The sequence below is a fragment of the Simochromis diagramma genome, unplaced genomic scaffold (genome assembly GCF_900408965.1).
Source record: "Simochromis diagramma unplaced genomic scaffold, fSimDia1.1 OVJJ01000293.1, whole genome shotgun sequence".
Taxonomy (NCBI): Eukaryota; Metazoa; Chordata; class Actinopteri; order Cichliformes; family Cichlidae; genus Simochromis; species Simochromis diagramma.
The window spans coordinates 19,870,176-19,897,190 of NW_024386801.1; the positions used below are offsets into that span (position 1 = coordinate 19,870,176).

Consider the following 27,015-nt stretch of genomic DNA (forward strand, 5'->3'; position numbering starts at 1 on the left):
AATACAAGAATGCAAGAATTACATTCATTTTATCACATTATAAACAGAGTGAGAAAATCTCTGAGAAATTCTGTGGATCCCACAACAACACACCGTACACACTGCTCTATCCTGCCTTCATTATTCAGACAGTGGATTGGGACAGGGAGGACTGGCTAATTACTTTAAATTAAAATGCATCTGTTGTTGAGTGGGTGCTCTCATTTGTCTTCCAGTCCCAACTACTGAAACACTGCAGGAAGGAAAAAAGGAAGGAAAGGGAAAAGTAGGACATTTATAGAGCTGTGCTCAATGGAGTGCAGCTCACTTAAAAGGAGCTCTAATAACCCCACATTTACACGGAGATCTTTATTGAGCATACTAAACACTTAGACTTCTTTAATTAAAAACTGCCTTACTGATACACTGTTCATTGAATTTAAGGCCGGTCTGCTTCTTTGATGCTATATTATCCCATTGCTGACGATTGCTGGCAAATTACAGTATCAGTGACATAATGTTTAGTTATTTAGCAAAAATATCCTCTGAGTGTGTATTATAGATGAATTATCAAACAGTACTTGGCTTAAGCATCTCTAGTCTTTCCTTGGGTTTCATAGTTCAGCAAAACTTTGGGATTTGGCAGGAGAGGCAGAGATGCTAACTTCCATTCTGATGGTATTCTCAGTAGACCTCAGTGCAGTGCAGCCAAGAACATGTTGATTTTTGAGTAAAGAAAAAAAAATCATTTTTACTTTGACTAAAAAAAAAAAAGCCTCCCTTTTATGCACTTACTGTGGTAGTGCTGGTATTACTGCTGTCTCCTCCTACACAAACAGAAAGACCTGCTGAACATAACTATTCTGCATGTGTTTTCTAGGGCGCAGTAAAGGGGAAATGTAGGCGATATCTGCAGACAAATTATTTAGAGATGCATTAAATGATTTTAGGGCTATTTGGGGAAGTGGAACAAGCTGAGATATCACCAAGTTTGGAGTTACTATAGTGTAGGTTGAGGCACGGAGCAGCACTCATGCTTACAGCTGTGCTTTTAGCTGCTTTTTTTTTTTTTTTTTTTTTTTTTTTTAAAGAGTCCAATTATTCATTCACCTTTGGTTCTATTTCTGTCCTGTGTAATTTTTGAGAGAAATATCAAACTCTCTAGCTGTTAAATGCTCACCTACATTTGAACAGCTGCAGACTTCACTGTTTGGTCTTTAGACTGAAGCTACATTAATCTAATCTAATAATTAAGTGAATGTGAACTAATATCCTTTTAAATTTTAAAGGTATATAAAGATATATTCATTTTAAATTTGTCAGTGCTAAATATAATAACTCAGTAGACAACTGCTTTTTCTTTGCAGAACACTGTGATTTATGGACCTGTCTTGTCAAGCACCTTATAAAAGCTGTTGTATTTTTACTGTTGTGGAAAAGGAAGTAGGAAGAAAAAATAAAGGTTCAAATGGGGACAGGTTCATGAAGAAAATTTGGGGTTAGGGATCTTTGCCCTGACACTAACTTTTTGTTTTTTTTGTCTTCCATCATAGCACAGTATCTTTCCTCTCATTGCTTGAAGGTTGTGCCTTTGTGGGTTGTAACTGGCTGGCATTATTGTCTCTGTATTTCTGCTGTGTGATTTCCTTCATTCGCTCTTTCTGTACTGGTCAGTGCTTATGTTGCCCTTGATGTTGTTTCTCTTGTTGGACAGCATGATATCCCCCTGTCTCTCGGACTTGAAACCCATCTGGCGCTCTGTCTCTCAAGTAATGTCTGTGCCTCTCTGACCACTACTTGACCCAGCCTCCTTTCTCTTCCTACAGGCTAGCCACACTGGTATGCGCTCGTACATTTACAAGCAGACCTCTGTGATTGGCTCGCAGGCGGAGCACACTGGGATGCGAACCTATTACTTCAGTGCTGACACCCAAGAAGACATGAACACCTGGCTTAGGGCCATGAACCAGGCCACGCTGATGCAGAACCACAGCGATGCAATGATCAGGTCATTATTAACATTATTCATCTCATTTTTTTTCTTTTCCCAGATGAATACAGTCCTATAGTTTAAATAGGAATGTTGTCATTCGCAATTTGAGACTGTTTTTGCACTGTGTTGTCTTTTATCATACTTAAAGATTCACAGAATAATTTTAAAAAATGTCCTGCTCCACTCCTGCTTCTCCAAAATATGATGAATTTGTTTGTAATATTAGTATCATTCAAAAAATACATTCTGATTGCTGATGTGGGTGCTTTTTTTTTTTTAACAAACAGCAGCTTCCTTCATGAATTATTAATATGTTTACGAGGGGCAGAGATCAAATAAGTCCATCATTCACAAGCAACCTCAGATACCCGCTGCTGGCACCTCTTTATTTTCATTATCTTGTTTTTTTACTTTGGGGGCAGTCCCACAAGACTACACTAGTTGTTTGTGAATAACGGAAGGGAAACGTAGCTGAAGACAGCTTCCAGATGGGAATTTCTTTAACCTCTTTTTCACCCATTTCCAGTGTTTTTAGAAGCTAAACTAAAAGTACTGGGACTGCATGCTTAAAGTACTTTTTAAAGGCTTTCATCTGCAGTATGCAAAAAAATTATTTTCATTGCAAATGGATGGAATGCACAGCTAGCAACACTATATTTAGCACAGTCCACAGTAATGAGGAGAAACCACTCACTGTAGTGCTAATTCATTCTGATATGTTTAGATGTGAGCCATTGACGGGGACAGTATCACCTGGGCTTGTCTGAACACCTCTTTAAAACTAAACTAACTATGACTTGGTGTGCCAGAGACTGGCCTATTTCTTCTGGCTGAGTGCTTTTTTTTACATGGGATTTCATTGATGTGGTTGAAATAGAGATATGGTTACCAGGCTTTGAGTGTCATCTGTTTGCTTTGTGACTTCTTTGGTCTTTGCCTGCTCATAAAGCTAAGGATGCTGAGGAAAAGTTTCCCTTTCATGTGGTAGTCACCATCTAGTACAAATTGAGTTCACTACAACAGAAAAGAAGATTAAAATGCTAGAACTCTGGCTTATAACGTGTACAGGGTGTCCGTGAAATGAAATGAAACAGACTTGGTTGTTATTGAGGAGGAGCCACTGCAATCCTTCGAAAAGCCTGAGGAACAAAACTGCTATCCGAATTACAGATATTGTTAATTACATTGTTAAGGGTATAAGAGTGTAAAACGACAGAATTCATTGATTTTTGCCATCTCCACTCTCCACAGACCAGCTGATAAGTTGTCGCAGCAGGCTGTCCCACAGACAAACCATGTAAGCCACCACAAGACCAAGACTTTCGATTCTGAGACAACAAGACAGATGATTCATGAGGTTCTCCTGGAGCCCATAAACCGTGACGCAGAGGAACGTTGCAGCTTTCACAAAGACTCTCCTGCCACCATCATGTTGGATCCCCCCATAGGAAGCACTGGCCTAGAAATGGACACGCACACTTCCCTCCCATCTAATCCCGCACCCTCTGCCGTACCACAGCCAGATCACATTTCGGCTTCAGCGCCTGTGTCCAGGGTGCCATCCCGTGCTCCGTCACGAGCTGCTTCGACTTTGCCCTCCAGCATTTGCACAAGAAATGGCCTGGTCTCCACACCCAGCCCCATACTGGAACCCAACGGCATCGCAGCAGGGACGTATCAAAAGGCCCCAGAGCCACCTGCTAATAACACACAAAAGCACGCTCAGAGGAGAAGTACCCTTGAGCAGGTGGAGCAGTGGGTCAAAGTACAGAAGGCTGAGTACAAAGGGTAGGTCATTGCAATATACAAAAATTGTTTTTTTTTTTCTTTTCAAACAAAGTTACAAAGTGCTTCACAGAACAAGATGGGAAACAAACAACATAAAAAATTTAAGAACAGATAAAGAAGTGAAACTTTATAAGGTATCAGAATGCTGGCAGCACAAGGAGATAAAAGTGAGAGATAAAGCCAATTTAAAAAAAACAAACAAAAAAAACAGGTGATTTAGCAACAGATATGAAAAATTAAAGTACATTAAAAATTATCACTAGGAGAAGATGATAAAACAGCTATGAAGGTGAAAGTGGAGGCACAGAAAAAGCCTGCTTATGAAGAATATGTCTTTAAGAGGGATTTAAAAGACGATAGTGAGCTCCCCTTGAAACAGTCTCCTCAGATTGTTCCAAAGAGTGGGTGCCCTGATCGAAAAAGCCTGATTACCCTTGGTGCTCAGCCAAGGTTGTGTGATGGGCAGCAGAGCTTTAGGTAAGGGCTTAAGGCTATGACCAGGAGCGTATGGTGTCGGAAGATCTGAAATGTACTTTGGTGTGAGCCCAGAGCGAACCATAAAAATCAACACTAAATTCTCATAATTAAAACCTTAATTCTAAAATTAATGGGTAACCAATGAAGAGAAACTAAAACTGGAGTGACATGTTCTCTTTTTTTGGTTTAGTAAGAAGTCTGGCTACATTTTGGAACAGCTATAAGTTGGTGTAGTCTTTGTAGCTTAAACATGTAGAATAAATTGCAATAATCTAACAAAGAGGAGATAGAACCATGTATGACCATCTTTACAATTGTTTTAGATGAAATCGAGCTGATCTTACGTCTCCTAATCTGCATAAAATAAGACTGGACAACTAAAACAACAAGCTTGTTTGACCTGAAGTGGTTGTTAAAAGTCACCCCAAGGTTTTTACAGTATTGGCCAAACTTTACAGATATACAGCTCAGGTGTAAGGAGGCAGTGTGCCAGTAACATTTACTTCTGTATGTATAGTTGTCTGGCATCTGCATAGGAGATAAAACTCACACTGTGCCTTCAAATGACGAACCTCAGGAGTAACGAATAAAGTATAAGTTTATATCAAATTAAGTGCTAATGATGTGTCAATGTTGCCTTTTTGCCCTTAGAAGTAGCCTAATGTTTTCTTGCTGTTTCTACTTAACAGTGCCCCATCCAGAGAGAACACCCTCCCTCGTCGCACACCACCAACACAACACAAGTACACCTCCATCGACGCCTACCAAACCCTGCCAAAAACTCCTCGCCAAAGTCCCCCACCTGGCCGACTCGGCGAGTACAAGTATGCCCAGGACCGCCTGAGTCACTTTCGCCTGACCCCAGATCAGGGGGGCCCGGCGTCCAACACTGTCTGGCAACTGTATGAGTGGCAGCAGCGCCACCAGTACCGTCACGGCAGCCCTACCGCACCGCTTTACACCCCGGCCCCAGAGTATCCATTTGGCCCCCGCCCACCATCTACTGTGCCTCCCTCCTCTTCAGCACCTAGGTCAGAGGGCTCTCCTCGCTGTGTCTCAGTACCACCATCATCAGCAGACATACCTCCACCAGGCCCTCCTCCTGGCATCAGCCGAACCCTGTCCCCCGCACGGAGGCCACACACGCCGGCTGAGCGGGTGACAGTCAAGCCTGTGAGTGATATATCCGTGTTGAACATCCCCTTCACTGTTTCCCCTCGCAGGACCAAATCTCAGCTGTTTAAGGTAAGATAACCCAGCTGCCATACTGTTTGTTATAGTGCTTCAGTGTTGTTATAGTTTTTAGGTTTCAGCTTTCATGTTTACAGTGCAGATTGTCCAGATTGTCATGCCTTATTCCAAAAATGAATTAAATTATTTTCTACATACAATACCCTAAAGTTTGCTTGATATTCTTGTAAAAAAAATTTTGCCATGACACTCAAACATAAGCTCAGGTGCGTTTTGTTTCGACTGATCATCAGTCAGATGTTTCTACAACTTGACTGGAGTCCACCTGTGATAAATTCAGTTGATTGGACATGATTAGGAAAACAATATAAGGTGCAATACTTAACAGTTAATGTCAGACCACAAACCAGCCCATGGAGTCCAAAGAATTGTCTGTAGACATCTGAGACAGGATTGTATCGAAGCACAGATCTGGGGAACATTACTGAAACATTTCTGCAGCATTGAAGGCTCAATGAGCACAGAGGCCTCCATCGTCTGTAATTGGAAGAAGTCTGGAACTACCAGTATTGTACTACCAGCATGGCCAGTCTGAACGATCAAGGCAGAAAAGCTTAGACAGTGAAATAAAGAAGAACCTGATGGTCACTCTGCAAAGCTCCAGTGTTGCTCTGTGGAGAAGAGAACCTTCCAGAACAGCAGCCATTTTTGCAGGACTCCGCAATCAGGCTTTTATGGCAGTGTGGCCAGACTGTAGCCACTCCTTAGTAAAAGCCACCTAACAGACTCTCAGACAATGAGAAACAAAATTTCTGGTGTGATGAAACAGAGATTGAACTCTATATCCTCAATACCAAGTATCGCATTGGGAGGAAATCGGGCGCAGCTTATCATAATAATCATCCCTAGAGTGAAGCATGGTGGTGGCAGCGTCATGATGTGAGGATGTTTTGATGTGGGAGACTAGTCAGGATGAAATGCAGATAAATGATGAATGCAGCATTTCATAGAGGCGTCCTTGATGATGACCTGCTCCAGAGTGTGCTGGATCTGACTGGGGTGAAGGTTCATTTTCCAGCAGGACAATGAACCAAGATAGCCAAGCCGAGATAACAAAGGAGTGTCTTAGAGAGCAGTCTGTGAATGTCCTTGAGTGGCCTAGCCAGAGCCCAGCCCTGGAGATATGTGAAAATGGCTGTGCACTTGACAAGAGAAACTGCCCAAAAATAGGTGTGTCAACTTTGTAGCATCACACTCAAAAAGACTTTAGGCTGTAATTGTGGCTGTAGTTTCCAGATACAGTATAATTAATGCATGAAAGAGAAAGGATAACATTAATAATGTCCAGGTTCCTTTAGGCAAAGTGGTGATACTGTGCACAGAGAAGTGTCCACACACACTGTGAAAATTACAGGCAGTTCTTAATCAATGGAATGAGATTAAAACTTTACATAACGGGGAAGAAGCACCGTTTTTTGGCATCATAATTACATTTTAGGCAGTTAGCTTACACTCTCTGAATCATCTTATGATGCCCAAATCCCCAGATGCACAAGATTTAATCACATAATAATACAAGAAAAAGGGGGGAAAAAAGAGAAGTATTCCAAAGAAATGTTGTGATGTACGAGGGTTATGTTCTGTAATGATAGCTTGTGTAGATGTTCTTGATTAGGATGACAGTACACAAACTACTGTTACAGATTCTGTTGCATATATTGATAAATGTATTTCATCTAATTCTTACTTCCAAGATTGCACCATTGTCTGATTTCCCCCCTGTTAAATGCAATATCAGTTAGTTTTGTATTCAGAAAAGTGTTAGTCATTCTGAACATCGTAGGCACATGTTGGAACTGTGCCTCATTGTATCCTCACTCACTCAAAAGCAGACTTGAAACATACAACATACATATACATTATACATTGTTGACAACACATTTTCTCACTTATTCAAAGCATATAAATGAACATCTGCCCATTTGTGTGTGAATACACCACTTTTAATATAGAGTGAATAATGATGGATAATTACATCCACACACATTTTGCCCTGAGATTTAAAAAAATTACAGCATTTCGATGTTAAGATCCAATCAAACATTGCATCTTCTAAAACAAGACTTGTGGCATGCTGCATTCACTCTTGTTCTAGAAAATAGCGTCTAGAGTAAGACTGCATTGAATCTGTAATAAATATTTAATATGAATGAAGTCTTATATGAAATTTTAATCTTACTTCTTCAAACAGTCTACATGAATGCGTTGTCTGTGTGTTATAGGCTGCTACTGTTGAGAGACGGTCAATGCCTCCGTCCGGCTACATCACTCACACAGTCAGTGCACCCAGCCTTCATGGCAAAACGGTAAGTTTCTCAAATAAACATATGAAATGTGAATGTGAATTTTAAAGGTTGTATAAACTTGTTGTTTATACGTAGCTTTTCCATCTCAATAAGTCAGTGACTCGGGGAATATTTCTCTGCCATGAGTGAATTTTGATTGCTATAAACCAGTCATTAATAAGTCTTTTTTTTGTTGTTGTTCTTGACCAGTTGGCAGTAGCCTATGTTGTTGTCCTCCTGCCTTTTGTTTCAGCACCATTCATCCTCCTTATTTTAGCTGCAAATTAGCCATCGACTAAACAATTTGCCAATTAGTTGTGTGAAGTGACCTATAGTATTTAAAGAAGAGCAGTCTGAGCGAAGCTTTTGTGGTTAGTATTAAGATTTGCTAGATTGAATCTCTTGTGATGCATGTGACAGCCCGAGGAGCTCACTCTGCTCCTTATTCAGCTGCGTCGCCATCAGGCCAAGATGGCTTCCGCACGTCAGCAAACGTTAGCCCAGCTCCAGCGGCTCAATGGTCCCAAAGATCCTTTCCAACACAACCACCTCTTCAGTGCTACCACCACTAGCACCAGTCCCTTCCTCAGCGCCGGCCCCTCTCCCGTGTCCCATGTTGGACACATGGGCCTCTCGGCATCACTTGGCCCTTGCAACACCCAGGTGGGGGCTAATGCGGCACGCCTGCCTGTCTGCCCCTCATTTTACCAGGGACTCATAGAGGTTGCCACTAAAAATTGTGCAGGGCTGCATTAGTCTTAAATCATGAATACCATTTCAGTTTTATAGCTTATTTTATACACATAACTCTTTAATTTGTTCCTAATGTAATGCATTATTAGCATTTTCTGGCTCAATATTTATGCGCATTATTTATACCACTGTGCAAGGTAGGGTTAGTCAGTTTGTCTGTGGGAGGAAGCTGAGGTATCCAGAGAGAACCTGCACAGGTACAAAAAGGTTCTGGGTTTAAAATTCAAATCCAGAACTGCTTTTTTGTGTGTGCTAGGAATCAGACCACAGTGTTGCCCTGTAGAAAACAATCCTAATTAAGATAAGTGGTTACAGTACTGGTTTACAAAAAAAAGTATTGCATTGGTGGTGATTTCTTTGGTCACTGTAAAGTCTCTTTTAGAGTGTTGAAAACCTTTGATCTTTAACAAGATTTTGTGAAAATAACCTTTTGATTTTGCATTCAGATTTCTGTAAGTAATCTTAGTCACCAGTTCATCCTGGCATTTTCTCTTGAGACACCACAAGGTCAGGTGGTAATTTTCAGAAAATCTATTTTTAAAGTGCCTATGAGTTTCTATTTTATAACTTCAAGTGAAGTTCTCTATAGTGAAAGCAGCTGCATTTCTCCAATCCTAAGTAATTTTTGTAACCCTCCTCGTCCTGCGATCACGCAACACCAAGTCTGGATGCTGAGTGATTGTGCTTTTCACACTTGAAACCCAAAAACATTAATACACAGTTTATACAGTATCACATCAGCTTATAGTCTCAAACACGTCATCTTCTCAAGGGTATTATACTGCCTAAAAATACTTTCATTGAACTGAGGCTTTCAGTGTTCACCGATACTCATATCTCTTACTTCCATTCACATCTAAACAGTCTTTATACTGTATTGAAAAGTTACCAACTGTAAAAACATATAAAATCTGAAATGGTGATCAAGAAAACTCAGATGATGAATGAAGCCCAACCAAAAGACTCAATAAGATCCTAGTATCCTTATATTAGTGGCAACTTCTACTTTAAAGTTCCTTTGCTTAGCATCGAGAACCATCTGCCTCTTGTCCATGTGCTGTTCTTGGCTGGTCAGTTTCCATGTCGTGCTTCTACTGATACTGTTCATGGCATGTTGTGTTGCTCTCTTTTCGACGTCCACAAAGCCATCCCATGCTTTAGCAAACTGGCAACCTGTGGATGTGTTGTTCAGCTTGGTCCTCTGATGCGTGAGTCTTATTTTCGGCTGTATAGAAGTTTGCTTCTTCTACTTCTTGCTTCTATTTTACTTTTGAGTGACACGTACGGGCTGAATTCAAGGCTGAATTCAACAATATCTCAAGATCTTCTACTTCTTCTAAGAGATTTGGTTTCTGCTCGTCCTGTGATGATTGCAACTTCTCTGATCATGAAATAAATGAACACGTTTTTACTGTGTGTCTCAGTGTATTGTGGTGCATGTGTGCGTAGACATATAACAGCAAGTCACACACATCATATTTGATACCAAAATCTCCCGGGATGCAAAATTAATAGTTTCTGTTGCTTCTATAGATTGATGTTTCAGTGGATTGTTTAGTGCCTGTTGGCACACATCAGTAATCCAAGCTTGCATATTTGTCATCTTCTAGGCTGATGACACCTATATGCAGCTGAAGAAGGACTTGGAGTATCTGGACCTAAAGGTGAGAAAGATAATGATGGACAAAGTTGATCACCTGATTCCTGTTAGCTATTTTAATGAATCTTTTCCTTTACTTTAAGTGGTTTTTTCCTTCAGCTGCGCCTTTCTGATTTGAAATGTCTTTAGTGTAATCTAACACGCGTGGTGATTCTTACTGACAGCCACTTCCTTCACCCTTGTTGATCTGTTGAGTGGAGACAGCTACAAATGTTGTAGCTACAAAAGGAGATGTTCAAGCATCTGTGTGGGACCAAACATCCCTAAATCCTTGCAGTGATCTTCTAACTCTTTGAGTGGTTTTAGAAGCATCTCACAAAAGCAGCCGCCATTTTGTGATTGCGGCTCTGTGTCTTTGTGATTTTTGACTCCCAGATCAGAGCTCTAGAGCCCCTGATCCTCGCAGTTCACAGTTTACTACTGCACTGCACTGCTGGGCCTCTCAGGCCTCTAATGAACGTAAGCTCTGTGTATGCGCGCATGTATGTCCAGTATGTGCACTATATTAAAAGATGTAGAGCTGTGTGTAGTATGGCTGTGTTTGTGGGTGTGATTCCTGCTCGTGCATGTTTGCTTAGTGTTCAGAGGGACACAAGCTCAATAGTCTGTGTGTATGGGGTGTGTGTATGTTTAGACGTTTAGAGAGTGTGTGTTCTAGAAAGACCATCCCATTGCCTACAGCACTGCATCTACAGCTTGAACTGAATATGATGTCTTCTGTCCATGTTCACACAACCCCCTCCCACCATGTGGCGATGTTGATGGCGCTGTTAAATAATGGGCATGGGATGGCTCGGCAGTGCATGTGTTGTGGCTGTGGCCCGGTGGTTGAAAAGCCAGCTGCTTCTACCATCGTCTCTGAAACGCTGCACCTCCTTGACAATGATGCAAGGCTCTACTGTGTCTTGTTTATTTATTTGTTTGTTTTATTTAAATAAAGGGAACACACTCCTAAAATAAAATGAGCAAAACAGAAAAACGTCTAAACATGAATAAAAAAGAGCTGTCACCAGTGAGTTTTAGTGTTAAACATGGTGCACATGTGCTATATTCTGAGATTTGTAAAGCTAGCGAGTGTAACACCAGTAAACTTCACGGTGGGCACCTGAAATTCGCTCCATGGCGCATTCTTCAAAGATCTGTTTTTTCACGAAAAAAAAAAAAAACAGCAAGTGGAAACCGATAAGTCATTTTGTGCAGAGCTTCAAAGTCTCCATAGCCATTGTGTTGTTCATGGCAAGAGCTGATTTTGTGTGGCAGAAGTCTCATACTGTTATGTACACAAGGCTTAGGGAATGTGTCATAGATAGCCTGTCGCAGCCCATAATAGTTTGTAGCCGGTCTCTGTGTTTTGCATTTCCCTTACTTCAGCACAGATGTACCATGGAGTCGTACACTTTTTTGTTTTTTTTTTACCACAACACTAATATCTTAAAATATTAATTTTGGAATTTCCAGGTAGCTGGAAATCAGGCACTGAAGGAGTCAGGAAAACCTGTCAAGGTTGCAGAAAGTGATGTGGATGTAAGTACGAGCTTGTTGACTGCACTAGAAAAAAAACATAAACAAAAATACACTTTAGACTCTGTGATGAGGTTGTGTTTGGTAATTTTCAGTTGTTACTTTGATGTCTCGAGAACTTTTTAACCAATCGCTGAAAAGCATGTTGGTTGGACATTTCAGGATGCTGTAGGTTTTTTTTGTTATATGTTTCTATTACAAACTGCATTTACCTGAATGAACAAAGATATACATATATTCAAGGACCTTTCTATTTGATGCATATTCAGAATATTCATAAACAGGTTTAATGTTTTTGTGTAATAGATGAAACAGTCAAACACTCATTCGCTGCCTTTCAGCCAAGGGAACACTTAATTCTAGTTTCTTCTGACTGTTGTGGTTCAGTTGGGAGAAAAGTGAGGGCAATTTAGGCAAAACAAAACATGGATCCTGTGAAAAAAGTGTGGGTGGACACTTAGATTTCAGGAGAAAAAATCTTGTGGAGAATGTTAATAGTCAAAAGCTTTGAGTCTTTCAGTCTGATCATTCCCTGCAGCTTTTCAAACCGTCTTCGTTTTCTCTTATGAAAGTATTTCTCACGATTTGCTTCTCACACACAGTTTATTTAAAATTTATGAGCATGTTGTCTGCAATGAATATTTGAGGAGCTCCAACAACAACATCGCCATGGAGACAACTTGTAGATTAATAATTTATTCAGTGGAATATAAAAACCAGTGTAGAGTGTAAAAGAAAAAACAATATATACAGAGAGGTACTTTGTTCACATTAAGATTTTAACTTTGAACCTTTTTACATGCATGAAGTGATCCCACCTTTGCTTTCAGTTCAATCAGAGATTAATTAACAAGGCTCTGAGAGTCTGACACTGTAATTAAACATGTCAGGTGGGTTGCACCCACTTTGTTTAATTGCTTCACTCACAGTAATTCTAAGTACACCAAAACGAGACAGCGGAGTTGTAGGGCTGCAAATCTCAAGTGTGCTAAACCCGTATGCATTAAAATGGACGTATACACAAGTATGTGTGCCCTCATGTTACTATAATGCTCACACATGCTTACGCTCAGAGACGTTTTCATTCACTGCACCTACACAAACAAGAGGAAGTTGTAAATTAAGCAAATGGGCCTCTTAATTACCAGAGGTCAAGACGCACATACACGCACACACTTTGGTGAGCACTTGAGGCATTTTATCTGTGAGTGTACAAAGGACCCCCCTTCCATTCCTTTCCCTGCCCACTCGACTCTTTGTCTCCATCTGCAGGTGAAGTTGAGTCGGTTATGTGAACAGGACAACATACTAAAGGATCTGGAGGCGAGGATCAGCTCCCTGAAGGACGACAAGGTACACAGTAATAGTTAGAAAGACTTTAAGCCAGCCATGCCAGGACATTCTACCCGCTGTAGTCAGTCAGATGAGTCAGCCTGATTCTGGCTTATTAGTCTGAATGGAAAGTGTTACAAAATTCTAGGAAATACTACATAAAGTGCCCCATACTGTAATTAGTTGAAATATATTTGAGTTTAATAGCTTAAAGCAGCTGTCAAAGTATGTGGCAGCACACATCAGAGTCAAAACAAGTTTCCTGCTAAATGTAACCTTCACTGTCATAATTAGGAAAGTCGACTGAAGTAGAGACAGACGCTTTATTTACCTCAGCTTTTACTGTTACAACCCCACATGAAAGTACACATTCCTCATCAGATTCTGAATACAACAAAGTGTTATTTGCAAAATAATGTAGGTACTGTAAGGCGTGCAGTTAAAGTCTGACCATATACAGCTGAGGATCTACTTTAATGAAAGTCAGTCGGTATCTCATGGCAGCGCAGCTCTGTGGAAACATGCTGCCCCCTGGAGGTATTTTAAAATAGTCATCTGCTGAATTGTAAGTGTCCATTTATAGAACAGCATTCTACAAACAAGCCAGGGGTCGGTTGCTCTCTGTTCATCTCATGCTGATCTCAACCTTGTCTCTTCAGGACAAGCTGGAGAGTGTATTAGATTTGTCCCATCAGCAGATGGAGCAGTACCAGGAACAACCAGCTCATGCCCACAAAATCGCCTACCAGCAGAGGCTGCTGCAGGAAGATCTGGTGACGATCAGGGCGCAAATATCCCGCGTTTCCACGGTATCTATGACTGCGTGTTATTGTATAAACACTCATTTCACAGTCCACACATAATTCTACAAATGCATTTGTTTCAATGCTTGCAGCTGCTTGTTATTATGTGCCATATGTTTAACAGTGTGCCTCTAATACACTTTGTGTGTGTATACAAAGTGTGTATACAACTTAACAGGAAAAAGCTCATGGCCTTTATATCTTACATGATACCGTGTAGATTAATTATTTATTTATTCATCACGTTATAATGTGCTCCATTATTGACTTATGGGTTTTTGGTTTGTATTGTTTTTTTTATGCGGGGAGGCTAAAATGGGCATGTGGGGATGGATGACTGCAGATCAAACCTCCCTACAGGCACAAATAAGAGAACCTGAACCCGTTTACCGTGGGACTATGTATTAAGTCTTTCTGCATGTGTGTGTTTGTTTAATGCAGGAGATGGCACATGCCTGGGAGGAGTACAGCAGGCTTGAGAATTCACTAGAGCAGTTGAGGCTAGCACTGCAGGCACAAATGAACCACAGCTCCACCTCTCAGGTAAAACGTGTTACTGCATGTTAGAGCGGAGCCAATCTAGTTCTGGATTCTCAGTTAAAACAGGCATTTACTCATAGCCTAGATTTTATATGGTGCTTCTTTGTTTTTGAAGACTTTTTTTATTTATTTTTTTAAAAATTTTGTATTTTGTCATCACTATATTGCTCGAGTGCAGACTCTCACCCTCGGAATAAAATAGAAACATTGCATCAGCAATTTTAGAATTGCAGCAATTTTTACATAGTGTGTGTCCCTCTGTGTAAAAACAGTTTAATAGTATGCTCAAACATAAGTGAACAACTGAAGAACAAGCAGTTTCATGGCCGGGTGTGGCCTGTTTAATAGTCTTTCTTTTTAGTATTAATCAATAGGCAAGGCAAGGCAAATTTATTTGTATAGCACAATTCAACAACAAGGTGATTCAAAGTGCTTTACAGAGACATTAGAAACAAGAACAAATAAAAAGCATGATTTAAAATTGATTAAAACAAGCAAACAAACAAACTAACTAAACACACACATTTCACACCTGTTCGCGCGATCTGAACCCTTATCGTAAGGGGAGCTACCAGTCCTTCTGTGGACGAGCTACTTTCTATTTTAAATTCCCTGAATTTAAAATACTCTCTAGACCCAGTCTAGACCCAGTTGGGGAGCTACCCAGAGCTCTAATCCCACACCTGTTCGCGCGATCTGAACCCTTATCGTAACGGGAGCTACCAGTCCTTCTGTGGACGAGCTACTTTCTATTTTAAATTCCCTGAATTTAAAATAGATAGGTCACAACAATAGGTCAGTTGTGGTCTAGAGAATTGTTGATGCAAGTAGAAGAGGGCATCATTTGCCTGAAAAATCACGAGTTGGTAAATTCTTAGAAGGGAATGCATAGACAACACAACACCACCAAAAGACCTGCAAAATCAAATCGAGAGCTAAAGTGGAAGACAGTAGAACATTTTCCTTGGTAATAAAAAAAATAAGCCCTTTACTAGATGTAGCCAAGTAAGAAAAGCCCTTGAGGAGATGCATATATGTACTAGAGATGGACCGATCCGATATTATGTATCGGTATCGGTCCAATACTGACCTAAATTACTGGATTGGACATCAGAGAGAAATAAAAAATGTAATCCCATCCACTAAATATCAAAAAAGCACCTCACAAAACTTGCGACATGGCATAACTCGGCTCATAACCGTAGCACGTCGGAGCAGTATGCATCACGTGATAGAGCGGCTGTGGCGTGCGAGACCTGTCGACGGTCTGGTTGAGCATTTGGAGCCTCGCTACCAAACCGGCATTTCATCTCCAAGAAAGTTATCCCAGAGAGAAGTAAAGCAAGTGTGTAAGTTCATCTCTGAATGTTTGTAAAGCATTCCAGTGTTAAGCTTAACAACTGATATATGGAGCAACTGCCTCTTCTCTCTCTCCCTCTCCTGCTGCTACTTCAATCATGAAACTGATTAATGATCAGCTGATCGGCTTTTCTGTCGCGAGTCCGTCTCTCTTCTTTGTTTTTGGCCCACTTTGCACCAGAAAGAGGAAACCAGCGGCTGAACAACAGCAGCAAGAAAGATGTTGAATCTATTTAATTATTCTTGAAAAATAATTTATTTCTGTGCATTTTTTTTCACATTGCATCAAATTAAAGTTGATTACGTCGATTAAGCATCATGAGGTGGAGGGTGGGGGGTTCCCTATTTTTTATTTATTTATTTTTTTGCTGGGAGTTTGCAACCCTATTAGTTAGGTTGCTTACTCTTTAAAATACCAGAATAGGGAGGATGGAGTAGGTTTAAGTTTATTACATCAGTATTACTGAACTATGAAATATTTTGGGTGCAGTGTATTTTTTGCATACAGGTATAACAGAATAGCTTTAGTGTTTTTTTTTTTGTTTTGTTTTTTTAAACTTGAGTATGAACTTATACAAAATGCAGATATTTAAAAAAACCAGTTTTATTGATTAAAAAACACACTATATCGGATTCATATCGGTATCGGCTGATATCCAAATTTATGATATCGGTATCGGACATAAAAAAGTGGTAGTGTGCCATCTCTAATATGTACACATGTCATATGTATGAGCAAAAAACTTTCAAGAACAGAAATATACCCTTTTATTTTTCTTTGAAGTGCTGGGGCACCGGTTCAACATTTACTGGTTTTAGACATTTATAAAACTACAAGAAGCAGCTCATCTCATTCGTTTATTTTCCAGTCCAGTTCAAATTAGAAGGAAAACATCCCAACAATGACCTAACTACAGTTGCAGGCCCGATTTTGTAAATGAAGATGAGGCCAAAATGAAACCACATCAAATATGAGGTGAACTGAGTCGGATTCCTTCTGCTGATTTTGTCTTTATGTTGTTATACAGCAAGAGAAAGCTGAGATGAAGCGCGAGCTGTGGAGGATTGAAGATGTGATGGCCGGACTGAGTGCCAGCAAAGCCAACTACAAGATTACCATCGACTCTGTCCAGAACCCAGGTAGAGAGCCCAAAACCAGAGCACTCAGTGCAGGGACTGGTAATGATAACCAGATAGGAAGAGAGTCATTAAGATCCAATAAAGGCCTTGATCTCAACACACCTTGTAGGTGTATAGCTAAAAACGGCCACATGGTCTGATATTTAGTATTTTATATTCTGTGAATATTGTGCTGTAATTACTATTACAGTGAGTCTGACTATGTCACTGACTTTCACTCCCTGTTCTTCTGCTTTCCAGTCAAATTTGGATTGAAACTGTATTTCTCTTACTCCTTCTCTCAGTGTAAATGAATAAGAAATTCTTCCTGTGCCTGGGTGTAAACCTCAGTGTAAAACGTCTTATATTTAAAATCTAAATTCTGATTTCTCTGCATTCACACATCCCACCAGAGAGGAAATTAGTGCCTTCAGTGTCAGAACCAGCAGTGCCTTCTCCCAGTGCAGAGATTCAGCCTCCTCCTCGCAGCTCCATCCCAAACATCCACTCTTATACTTTGCCTCACAGCACTGTGCCAAAGTGGGTGAGTGCCACAGCTCTGCTGGTAAAAACGTCAGAGTCAGCTGAAAGTTAACTTTCACGAAGTTGCTGGATTTAGTCTATTTTACAAATGAAATGTTATCAGCAAAATAACGGTGCTTTCTTGTCCTCGTTGCTGCACAGGCAGAGGACAGTGCCCCACCCAGGCCACCACTGCCTCGCCAGTACGACTATGAGGATATACCTCCTGTGGTTCCACCCCTCCCCAAAGAGGCCTCAGTTATCCGCCACACATCGGTGCGTGGGCTGAAGCGCCAGTCAGATGAGAGGAAGAGGGACAGAGAAAGTGGGCAATATGTTGTCAATGGAGACTATAAGGTACGCCGCCATTTACTCCCTGTTGTTGTGTTAATTCTCTGTGTGTATTTTCTCTACAGGTTAGATCCGTTAAATATCTCATTTTATATTGTTCGCTGCAGCCAAAGAAGTCTATCCAGTCCAACTTCCTGTTTAATCTTTTCTGGTTTCAGACTGACTTGCGTTCATACCTGAGTGAACCAGAGCTGCCAGGAGTAAACCACCACAACATTGGGTCTGACACTGACTATCAGTATTTCTCAAGTAAAGGTATCTGAAAAGTAATGTGTAAATGATATATGGTATCTGACTGGAAAAGGTTTCCTGTTGAACTTGATTACACAATTTTAAAGCAGCCAGTGATTTCCCATCAGCATTGTGTAGTCTAGTTACAGTATATTTTAAATACCATAAAAAGTCCTGGCTACATACATATTTAAAAATACAGAATAGAGTTGTGTTATGATGGGATGGAGATGTAAAAGATGGAGGTGTAATCATAAAAAGATTCAAAGAGGAAGTGTGTAGTGGAAAATACTTATTTTAATAAGAAACTAAGATGAAGTCTCTTTAGACTTGAGTATTCATCAGTTAAAATTTGAAACATGCTCTTATTAAATGGTACATGGACTGGTACTTACACAGGGCTTTTCTACTCTGACTACTCAAAGCTGCTTATCTCGCTAATAAGCCTTCCTTTAGTTATAGAATTGTCATCATTTGGAGGCTGATGTTTGACAGTGGATGATTATCTGGAATTTAATTAACATTTTTAAAATCTAAAATGTAACATTTTTTAAAATAAAGAATCTGATTTTGTAAACAGTTTTTACGTTTGGCAATTACATGAAGGCATCTTTTAATGTTGATTCTTTTTATAACACCTGACCCCTCAGACAGCACAACATTTGTATATTAATTCAAGTCCATATTCCTAGTACATATATTCCATAAGAGATTTCAATGTTTTCATTAAATTAATTTACTGCTCTTGTTATTTTCTTGGTCTGTCAGGCTCCTCCTCTCGACAGAACCAGTCCAACTCATCTCATCTCATCTCATCCTACGTCACCCTAAGGAGAGGACTTGGGAGCTCTGCAGCAAAGGTGAGTAAAGACTGGACAAACTCAGGGTTTGTCTGTTTTTAAAAGCCTGTTTGTTTTTTTTTGTGAGTCCTGTTTTAATCTTATGTTCAATGACGTGTTTGTTTTTGTTTTTAATATGATATGTTTGCAAACTGACACCACTGAAAAATCTCTCACTACAACTTTCTCCCAGTTTTGTCACTCGGTTTGTGGACCATCTGTGTGAGCAGTAGAAACAGATTTTTTGCATCTGTATCCAGGCAAATTGATTTTTCTTTTGCATTTACTACTTCTGCTATTTTACTGTTTGGTTTTGTGTCGATTTTGTTTTCTGCCACTTTTGATCTGTCTTATTGGTCCAGACCCAGATCTTCAAATGTGTCCAGTCTAACTGATATATTTGGCAGTGTGGATGAAAAAAAGCTTTCTTGATTAGGTCCAGTTAGCACCGTGTGAGGACTAATGATTAGCCAGTCAATGATTCTGGTGGGATAGAAACCACTGTAAAGCTGTAAGATGATATTTTAAAGAGCCAGTGTTTGCTTTCTTTCAGCAGCTGTCAGCCATGGCTACAGTTTTTACTTTGCTCTACTTCACTCTTACAATCTAAATAAAAAGCAGCATGTTGGCATGGCTATGCATCTAATTGGCTTCATAGTAAGGTGGATAGTTGATCTCTAATGATTGGTTAGGGTGGAACTGTATCCTCTCCCAAATGGAAACTGTTAGAGTGGACATGTGGTCTGAGTGAAGATAGAAACTGGGATTTAAGGGTGAGAATTCAGACTTCTTCTCTTATAGCACTAACCAAACATCCCCATGTCATACCAAAGCTTTCCTTGTTCTGTTTTTTCCTGCCTTTACTCACTAGGAAAGACCTAAGAGTGCCTTGGAGTGTCTGTCATCAACTTCTGAAGTCCTGCAGCCCTCGAGCAGCCAGGCCAGAGGCCGAATGACTGCGGAGGAGCAGCTGGAACGAATGAAGCGCCACCAGAAAGCGTTAGTTCGGGAGCGCAAGAGGAACCTCAGCCAGGGCGAGCGTTCCAGCACGGGCCTGTCTGCCTCCAGCGTCACCGCCCAACGCTCGTCGTCCTCCTCAAGGCTGCCCTCGAGCACCTCCGACCCTCCAGCCTCCGTACGTTACTCCCAACCCCACCGCAGCAGCAGCAGGCACAGGGAGCACCACCTCCACCACCAGAGCTGCTATGCCACGCTCCCACCCCCAGCCACATAATATACTAGTGGAAATGCTAACACACTAGCACTGCCTGCCTTGTGTAATCACTAGCCACTGATGGTAGCCAAAAACACTAACAAGCTAAAGGGCGGGACTGACTACAGCTGGCTAACTAGCGTGGATAATACTTTAAGAAGAGTTGGAGAGAAAAGGAGCACAGGGGATTGTGGGTAATGCTTGGCTAGTTTCAGACCAGAAAAAAAGATGATTTTATTTTATTATTTAAAGGTTCAGGTGAAAGTGAACTTTATTTCCACTGCTCCCTGGTGGGACCTCACTGACACAGTTCTGAATGTAAATCCATTGAGAAGAGGAGTGAGCTGAAGGCATCAATCTGCCTTCCTGTCTCAGTTTTAGTCACCACAAAGTAGAGAAAAGAATCCATTTATGTACATCTACATACTGTGTACTTGTACACTTTTATTTATTTACTGAGTGATATTTTCAGTATACAGCTGTACAGTTATATTTTGTAGAGATTTGGTATTTAGAGCATATAAAAGAGTGAGGGAAAATGTCAGAAAAAGAAAATATACATTTTCAAGTTGATGAAATGAAGACAGATGCAATGTTACAAAAAAAGTCATGATCCCACCTCCCTGCTTTCTTTTCTTCACTCAAAATCCAAGTGCCTTGTTATGTTGACGATCTTTTTTGCCTTTGTCCTAAATGTACCTCCTTAATCAGCATTTTAGCTAATCATGGTGTGTTTACAGCATGCGTCCCCACTTCAGAATCATAGATTATGTGCAATAGCAGAGTTTAGTCAGGAAGTTGTGGGGACAGTGCTGGTTTTTATCCCTAAAGGAAAACTTTGACATTTGACACTTAGAGTAAATCTTGCTTACAGCTAGCTGTGCCCCTTGGTCTCAGTGAAGAATACCGTAGATGCTAATGTGCTTGGATGGAAAAAAAATATTGAAGCTTAAAATGTCAAAGTCTTCCAGTAAGGTTACATGACACACGATAACTGCCGTACTGGTGTTATGATAGCAGACTAACCAAATGTTTAACCACACAGCTGTGAGAGCTGCCTGTAAATCAACTACATTTCCCATAAACCCTTGAAATCAAATTTTCCTATAACAGTAAGCAATACATAGCTTGTCACCTTCTGCTAATCATTTTCACCCATTTCAGTGCACATGATGATGATAATAATGATATCGATAACAATAATGATAATGCCAGAGTATATTTTATTTTTATGTACTTCACCAGCATTAGACATGTTTATTTATACATCATTTTTTTAACTACATAATTACTTTTTAGCTTTTGACTGTGTTTCATAATTACACTGACATATTTAATGTTGGAAAAGAAAGATGGCCTGTTTTTTTTTTTTTATAGAGCATAATAATACATGACAGGATAAAGCAACTGGGCTGAAATGCAATAAAAAAATATGTGTGTGTGAACAAAAAGTGGACAACTTTGTCACAGGAGATCTGTGGGAAAATTAAACAATTTTTAGTGATCTGAGGCATTAATGTCCTTAAGAGAGAAAAAAAAGAAATTTGTCTTTATCAGATTTACAAAGATGTATTAAAGAGAAAATCATCAATTATTTTTACTCCGTGTATTGTTGACACATTTCCTGCTAACATTTGAAACAAATAACCCCTGTTACTGTTGTTCTAGTTATGTTCCTTCGAATGGCACAGCTGTCCACTCCTTGTTTTCAGTCAGATATTCACCCCAAAAGCTCTTCTGCCATATTGTCTTTATCTTTTCACACCTACGTAAAGCCTATCAGATCAAAGTGTGGAGTAGTAACACGAGGATGCTCAGTTGGAGAGTAGAAATATAGTAGAGAACTTAAAAAAGTGAATTGCTAATCGCCACCTAATTCTGTGTAATCGAGAAGCAATGCACAACTCTTTCCCCTTTTCTTTTCTATCATGTAGAGATTTGCACTTGACAATAAAGAGTTTCTTGCTTCTGAATCTGTTCTTCGCTGTGTTCTTCCTAATCCGGTGGGGGTTTGAGGAATCTGTGCCTGCATGGTCTTCTCTTTTTATCTCTGTCCTTCTGTGTGCGATTGATTCTCCTGAGCACAGCAAGGCATGGGATGCAGTGTTTCTCAGAGCATGTGAAAGCACCAGCAGCTCAGACCCTGCTGCAGGCTACTGGAGTGGGAAGGATGCATGCATGGCTTTGATGCTCCTTGGATGATTACTCTCAAGTACCTCTCACCACACACACACACACACACACACACACACACACACACACACACACACACACACACACACACACACGAAGAAAGGGCAGATCCAGAAACGCATACGAATCATTTGGCTGTCTTGTAGTTGCTTGTGGTTACAATACTAAGAACAGTCTTTTCAAATTCTTGGGTGAACTTGCTGTAATTACTCCTGGTTACATAAGTGATGTGTTTATGTTTGCCTCTCTCTGTCTGAACCACAGCTTAATGCAGTAACATTACACATGCACGCAGGTAGAGTTTCTTTGTGTAGTCGGTCTTATCCTGCACAACATTTTTATTTTTATTTTTTTGTGGAACCAGTACTTTTAGCAGTGTTGCTTAAAAACATGTTTCAGTGACCCAGATATTTAATTTATTATTAATTAATTTATACATTTTTGTAATTTTAAAATTTTTAATCTGTCAAGTTACTTTTTTACTAATGCCTTCATCTCTGAAAAAAACCATTACAGCCTAAAAGAACTTCTAATATGTACAACAGCTGATGCTTTAACTTTAATCTTGCAGTTACTGCAGGAAATCTGACCTGGAATCATTATTTATAAACACGGTGTACATCAGATTTGGCTAATCTGTCATTCTGATAATAATGGTGTTAATATTTAACACGCAAGACTGTTCCTTAACTAAATGATTCAAGATTCTATTAATGATAAGAATAGGGTTTTTCCCCCCCCCACAGTGTGGTAAGCTTTTAATTCTGACTCGTCCCCCTTGCAGGTGTTTGACTGGCAGGAGGAGCGACCTGTGGCAGAAGGTCAAAGCGATGAAGGGTGGAATCCAGTCAAAGAGAGGGGCAGGATCCAGTCAGATGAGTGGGTGACAGTAACAGCTACACGCATAAGAGAGGTGGATGTGGAACCTCTCGACTATGACCTGGATATCAGCCGAGAGGTACACACACATGTGACTTCAGTTAGAAGCAGCTCAGTGAGAAAGTCGCAGCACCACTAATACAGAGGTTTCTTCCTGTCAAAGAGTTTGAGGCTTGGTCCTGAAAGTTCCCTGACATGATTTTTGCTGTGATTTGGTGTTTAATGAAAAATTCATTTGAAATAAAAATCTCTACCTTTCAAACCACAGACCAATGTGTGTGACTAACTGTTTGCCCAACATGCAGCTGTCCAAACCAGAAAAAGTTCTCATCCCCGAGCGCTACATTGAGTCTGACACCGATGAGCCTCTTAGTCCAGAGGAGCTGGAGGAACGTGCCCGTCGGGCTGAGCGAATCAAGACCCTGCTGGCCAAATCCAGGTAGATGGTGCTCATAACGAAGTTATACCAGTTGAAGGAATTTAGGGGTAAAGATGTCGTTTTTTTTGCACTTGGATATATACCAGGTGGGAGGTAAGGCCTTAGTGGTAATACATCAGATACATTAACACTTGTTTGTGTGTGTGCGTGTCATTCTGTCTGTAAATATGGTAGAAAGAAAGGTTCAGTGTAGTTAGGGGAGCAGAGTGGGGTCAACAATCCACTGAAATTATCCTTAGGTCTTCAAAGTCAACTTAATGTTTTATTGGTTGACAAAAAGCTTTTTAACTTAGAAACTATGATTCTGTGCTGTGTATTATCAACACATAGAAAGTACTGTATAAAGATTTTAAATACATCATATTTTATATCTCACCTCTCCTTCAAGGTCAAATAAGGTCAAACTTTCATAAAATGTCTTTTATCTTAAAAGCTATGATTAAAATTCTGCTGCCTTTGTTTGTGTTTGCAACATGTAGGAAATGATAGTGGTTTATGGGGACTCTAAATATCACATTAGAGTTTGCATCCAAATATCATCACATTTGACCTCTAACCTCACTTTTACGTTTCATGTCTGCCTTTCTTTTAACTGGACCCCAAAATGCGTAACATCTTTTAAGAAAGTACTGTCACAGGAAAGAGAATGAATCCAATAAAAAATAATAAGGTTTGTGCTCTCTGAGTGCTTGTTATTAATAATCCCACAATCATTATACTTATTTAAAAGGGAAATTAAGTACTGTAAATGTACCAAATATCTCCTGTGTGCTTTCTGAATAATTTCCATAACTGTTTTCATGGTCGATAGGTCCATAAAGCTTCTTAGTTCAAGTGTGCTGTTCAAATCAACGCTATATAGTCAGTCTCATTTGTGTCCTTTTATGCAGTGTCCAGAACATACAGCCATCTGCACCGCTGGACTTCACTGAGCTGGATTCAGCTCTGCAGCAGCAGGAAAGGATCATGAATGTGTCCCAGATGCTGGCTTCAGAGGCCTCGCGCAAGAGCAAGCTTGTTGCAGGTTAGTTAGACAAACATCCACAGCAAAGTTTTTCTCGACTGCACTTCTGAGGCTTCATGAACACATTTTAAATACCTTAACTTTTACTAGAAGCGCAAGTCATGCCTAAAATGAGACCACTGCAAAGTAAAGGCCAACCAGAAGGTCCTTGCTTTGCCGAACTATCCAATAAACCTTAGTTATCAAATGTGAACCTGATAACCTGATAACAATTCTCACAGAAAGTACAAAACAAAATCCTTTTTCTCGAGTCTCTCATCTGTTTTCGTTTGTGGCTGCCACTGTAGTTGCCTATGGTTACAATCAATTCTTGTTTTACTCATGGTTTAGTGGTAGTGGTAGACTTTTAGCAGGAAAAATCTTAGATCGACATCTCAGTCTGGCAAAGTGTGATTTTTTTTCATTGTCCCTGGTGTGTAGGGACTGAAAGACTGGAGAGCTGGTGAGCATATCTGGTCCAGGTACACCTGCCCTGACCTCCAGTTCATGTTGTGTGAATTTATTGTGTCTGTTGTGTGTATGTCTAAGTATATGTTGTTTTGTCAGGGTAAGGAATGTGCACAGATTGGTGACAAAAGTTCTTGGGTTTTTTAAAAATCTTTATCTCTCCATTTAATACTTTTTCCCTAGAACATCTGTGGACAGTCCTGGTTTCTTTATTTCTGGGTGATATTCTATCCAAAGAGCCCCAGGGAGCAGGTTTCACATTGATATATTTGACTTCTATAATAAAATGTGTCTGCTAACCAAAATAAAATGACCCATTTTGAGCCTAAAAAAAGCCACCATAGCCCAATAAACTCAAAGCTTGGATTTCCCTTTAACACAGTGAGAGCTCAGTGACAGCTGCTGACAAAACATGGCTCATAATTTATAAGTTATTCATAATTTATTGTAAATTTCTTGGCTGAATCCTCCTTTTAACTTTGAACTCTGCTGGAGTGAAGGGAAGCAAGCAGTTCATTAGAAATTCAAGGGAAATTGTTCCAGAAGACCAATTCGTTGATCAGTTGGAGCTCATCTCTAGTCAAAATCCGACTTTGTGAAACCTGCCAGATATTCCCCATCGGGAATCATTTCGAATGAAGTGGAGATGCTGCTTTGGTGAAACCATTGTGGCCTTTCTGATTCCAGTGGTGTTTTGGTACAGGTGGGCTGTTGATATATAAAAGCAGTTGACTGAACTGTTTGACCTGCATCAAACAGTTCAGTCAAATGATGTCTTTTGTTTGGTTTTATGTTCAAAGTAATGTTGATAGGCACCTGATTCAGGGCTCCTCCACATATGCATAAACTGTTTACAAGGGACATATTTTTTGAGGGGAAAATAATCCTACATCTTGTCTGCTGGAAATATGTTTGTATTCTGCACAGAATAATCTGCTGTGTAGACCTTAGGGTGGTCCTGTGGCCTATTCCACTGGGACATTGGAGACTTTGAGTCGTGAGGGTTGCTGGGTGGGTCCTCTGTGGATTGAGCATATTCAGGTGCCTCCCACTGACACTCAGATTGGGATTTAGGAAGTGTTGATGTTGGATCAGCGCCTTTGGTTGTTTTGTGTAATCTTTGAAATGTTCCTGAACAGTTTTGTGGATTTATCACTGTTAAAATCTGTCAGTGTTAGTATGTGTATATGTGTGTGTTGTGGTAATAAAATATGAGTGCAGTAAAATCTACTGATGAAACAACTTTTTTTTTTTCTTTCCTCCAGCAAGAGCTACTGCAGACCACTGATCCACAGGAACGACCGGTGCAACAAAACGGAGTCTTTGTGAAAGGAGCTTGAACTGGAAGGATCTAATCATTGGAAGTGGACTGATTTACATATAACAAATCCTTTTTTTAATGATTGAGGACTAAACACATTTTTTCAAGAGTTTTTCATTCGTATTTCTGAAGTGGTATCAGGTTTTCTTGCTTCTGTAATTACACTGCACATTTAAGTAATTATTTTTAACACAAGTTAGTTGCTTTTTTAAACTCTACATTTACTTACCTGTACTGTTGACATGAAAGTTTTAGCTGGATTTCATTTTTAAATTGCAGCGAGATCACTTTGACCATTATTTATTGCAGCGTTTAGCTTCATGGGCTTCGTATACTTTCCCAGCACTGTCACTTGATGATCCAGAACCCGTCAGTCATCACAAAAGCATTAAAAAATAATACAGTTTAACACATTAAAAGAAGTTATTACAAAAATAAATATTAAGATTGAAAATGTTTACTTGTCTTTTTTTTTTTTTTAAATATTATTTTCTGGATATATATTCATCAACTTAAGTTGAATAAAGCATATTAGAGAATACATATAAACATAATCTAATTTATTTTCCAACAATATTAAGCCTTCGTGGCAGATGGGCGCCCCTCGCTGAGCCTGGTTCTGCTGGAGGTTTCTTCCTGTTAATAGGGAGTTTTTCCTTCCCACTGTTGCCAAATGCTAGCTCACAGGGTGTCAAT

The 27,015-nt window shown here is 39.9% G+C and overlaps 1 protein-coding gene across 4 annotated transcripts in view; it reads left to right on the forward strand.

Moving 5' to 3' along the window:
* LOC120730200 (pleckstrin homology domain-containing family A member 7-like) overlaps positions 1 to 26,777 on the forward strand; it is a 134,920-nt gene extending 108,143 nt beyond the window's left edge. Inside the window, exons 9-30 of one of the 4 annotated variants that reach the window (XM_040026413.1) lie at positions 1,806 to 1,987; positions 3,224 to 3,760; positions 4,927 to 5,482; positions 7,711 to 7,794; positions 8,194 to 8,436; positions 10,137 to 10,190; positions 10,562 to 10,645; positions 11,645 to 11,710; positions 12,980 to 13,060; positions 13,699 to 13,848; positions 14,284 to 14,385; positions 16,770 to 16,881; positions 17,274 to 17,404; positions 17,545 to 17,739; positions 17,892 to 17,988; positions 18,733 to 18,824; positions 19,675 to 19,938; positions 22,994 to 23,167; positions 23,394 to 23,527; positions 24,418 to 24,551; positions 24,972 to 24,993; positions 26,264 to 26,777. In XM_040026413.1, coding sequence (XP_039882347.1) covers positions 1,806 to 1,987; positions 3,224 to 3,760; positions 4,927 to 5,482; positions 7,711 to 7,794; positions 8,194 to 8,436; positions 10,137 to 10,190; positions 10,562 to 10,645; positions 11,645 to 11,710; positions 12,980 to 13,060; positions 13,699 to 13,848; positions 14,284 to 14,385; positions 16,770 to 16,881; positions 17,274 to 17,404; positions 17,545 to 17,739; positions 17,892 to 17,988; positions 18,733 to 18,824; positions 19,675 to 19,938; positions 22,994 to 23,167; positions 23,394 to 23,527; positions 24,418 to 24,551; positions 24,972 to 24,993; positions 26,264 to 26,327 — 3,558 coding nt within the window. In that variant the 3' untranslated portion in view covers positions 26,328 to 26,777. The remainder of the gene's footprint in view (positions 1 to 1,805; positions 1,988 to 3,223; positions 3,761 to 4,926; positions 5,483 to 7,710; positions 7,795 to 8,193; positions 8,437 to 10,136; positions 10,191 to 10,561; positions 10,646 to 11,644; positions 11,711 to 12,979; positions 13,061 to 13,698; positions 13,849 to 14,283; positions 14,386 to 16,769; positions 16,882 to 17,273; positions 17,405 to 17,544; positions 17,740 to 17,891; positions 17,989 to 18,732; positions 18,825 to 19,674; positions 19,939 to 22,993; positions 23,168 to 23,393; positions 23,528 to 24,417; positions 24,552 to 24,971; positions 24,994 to 26,263) is intronic. The other 3 variants (XM_040026414.1, XM_040026416.1, XM_040026417.1) reach the window with 3 other exon arrangements.
* The last annotated feature ends 238 nt before the right edge of the window (positions 26,778 to 27,015 follow it).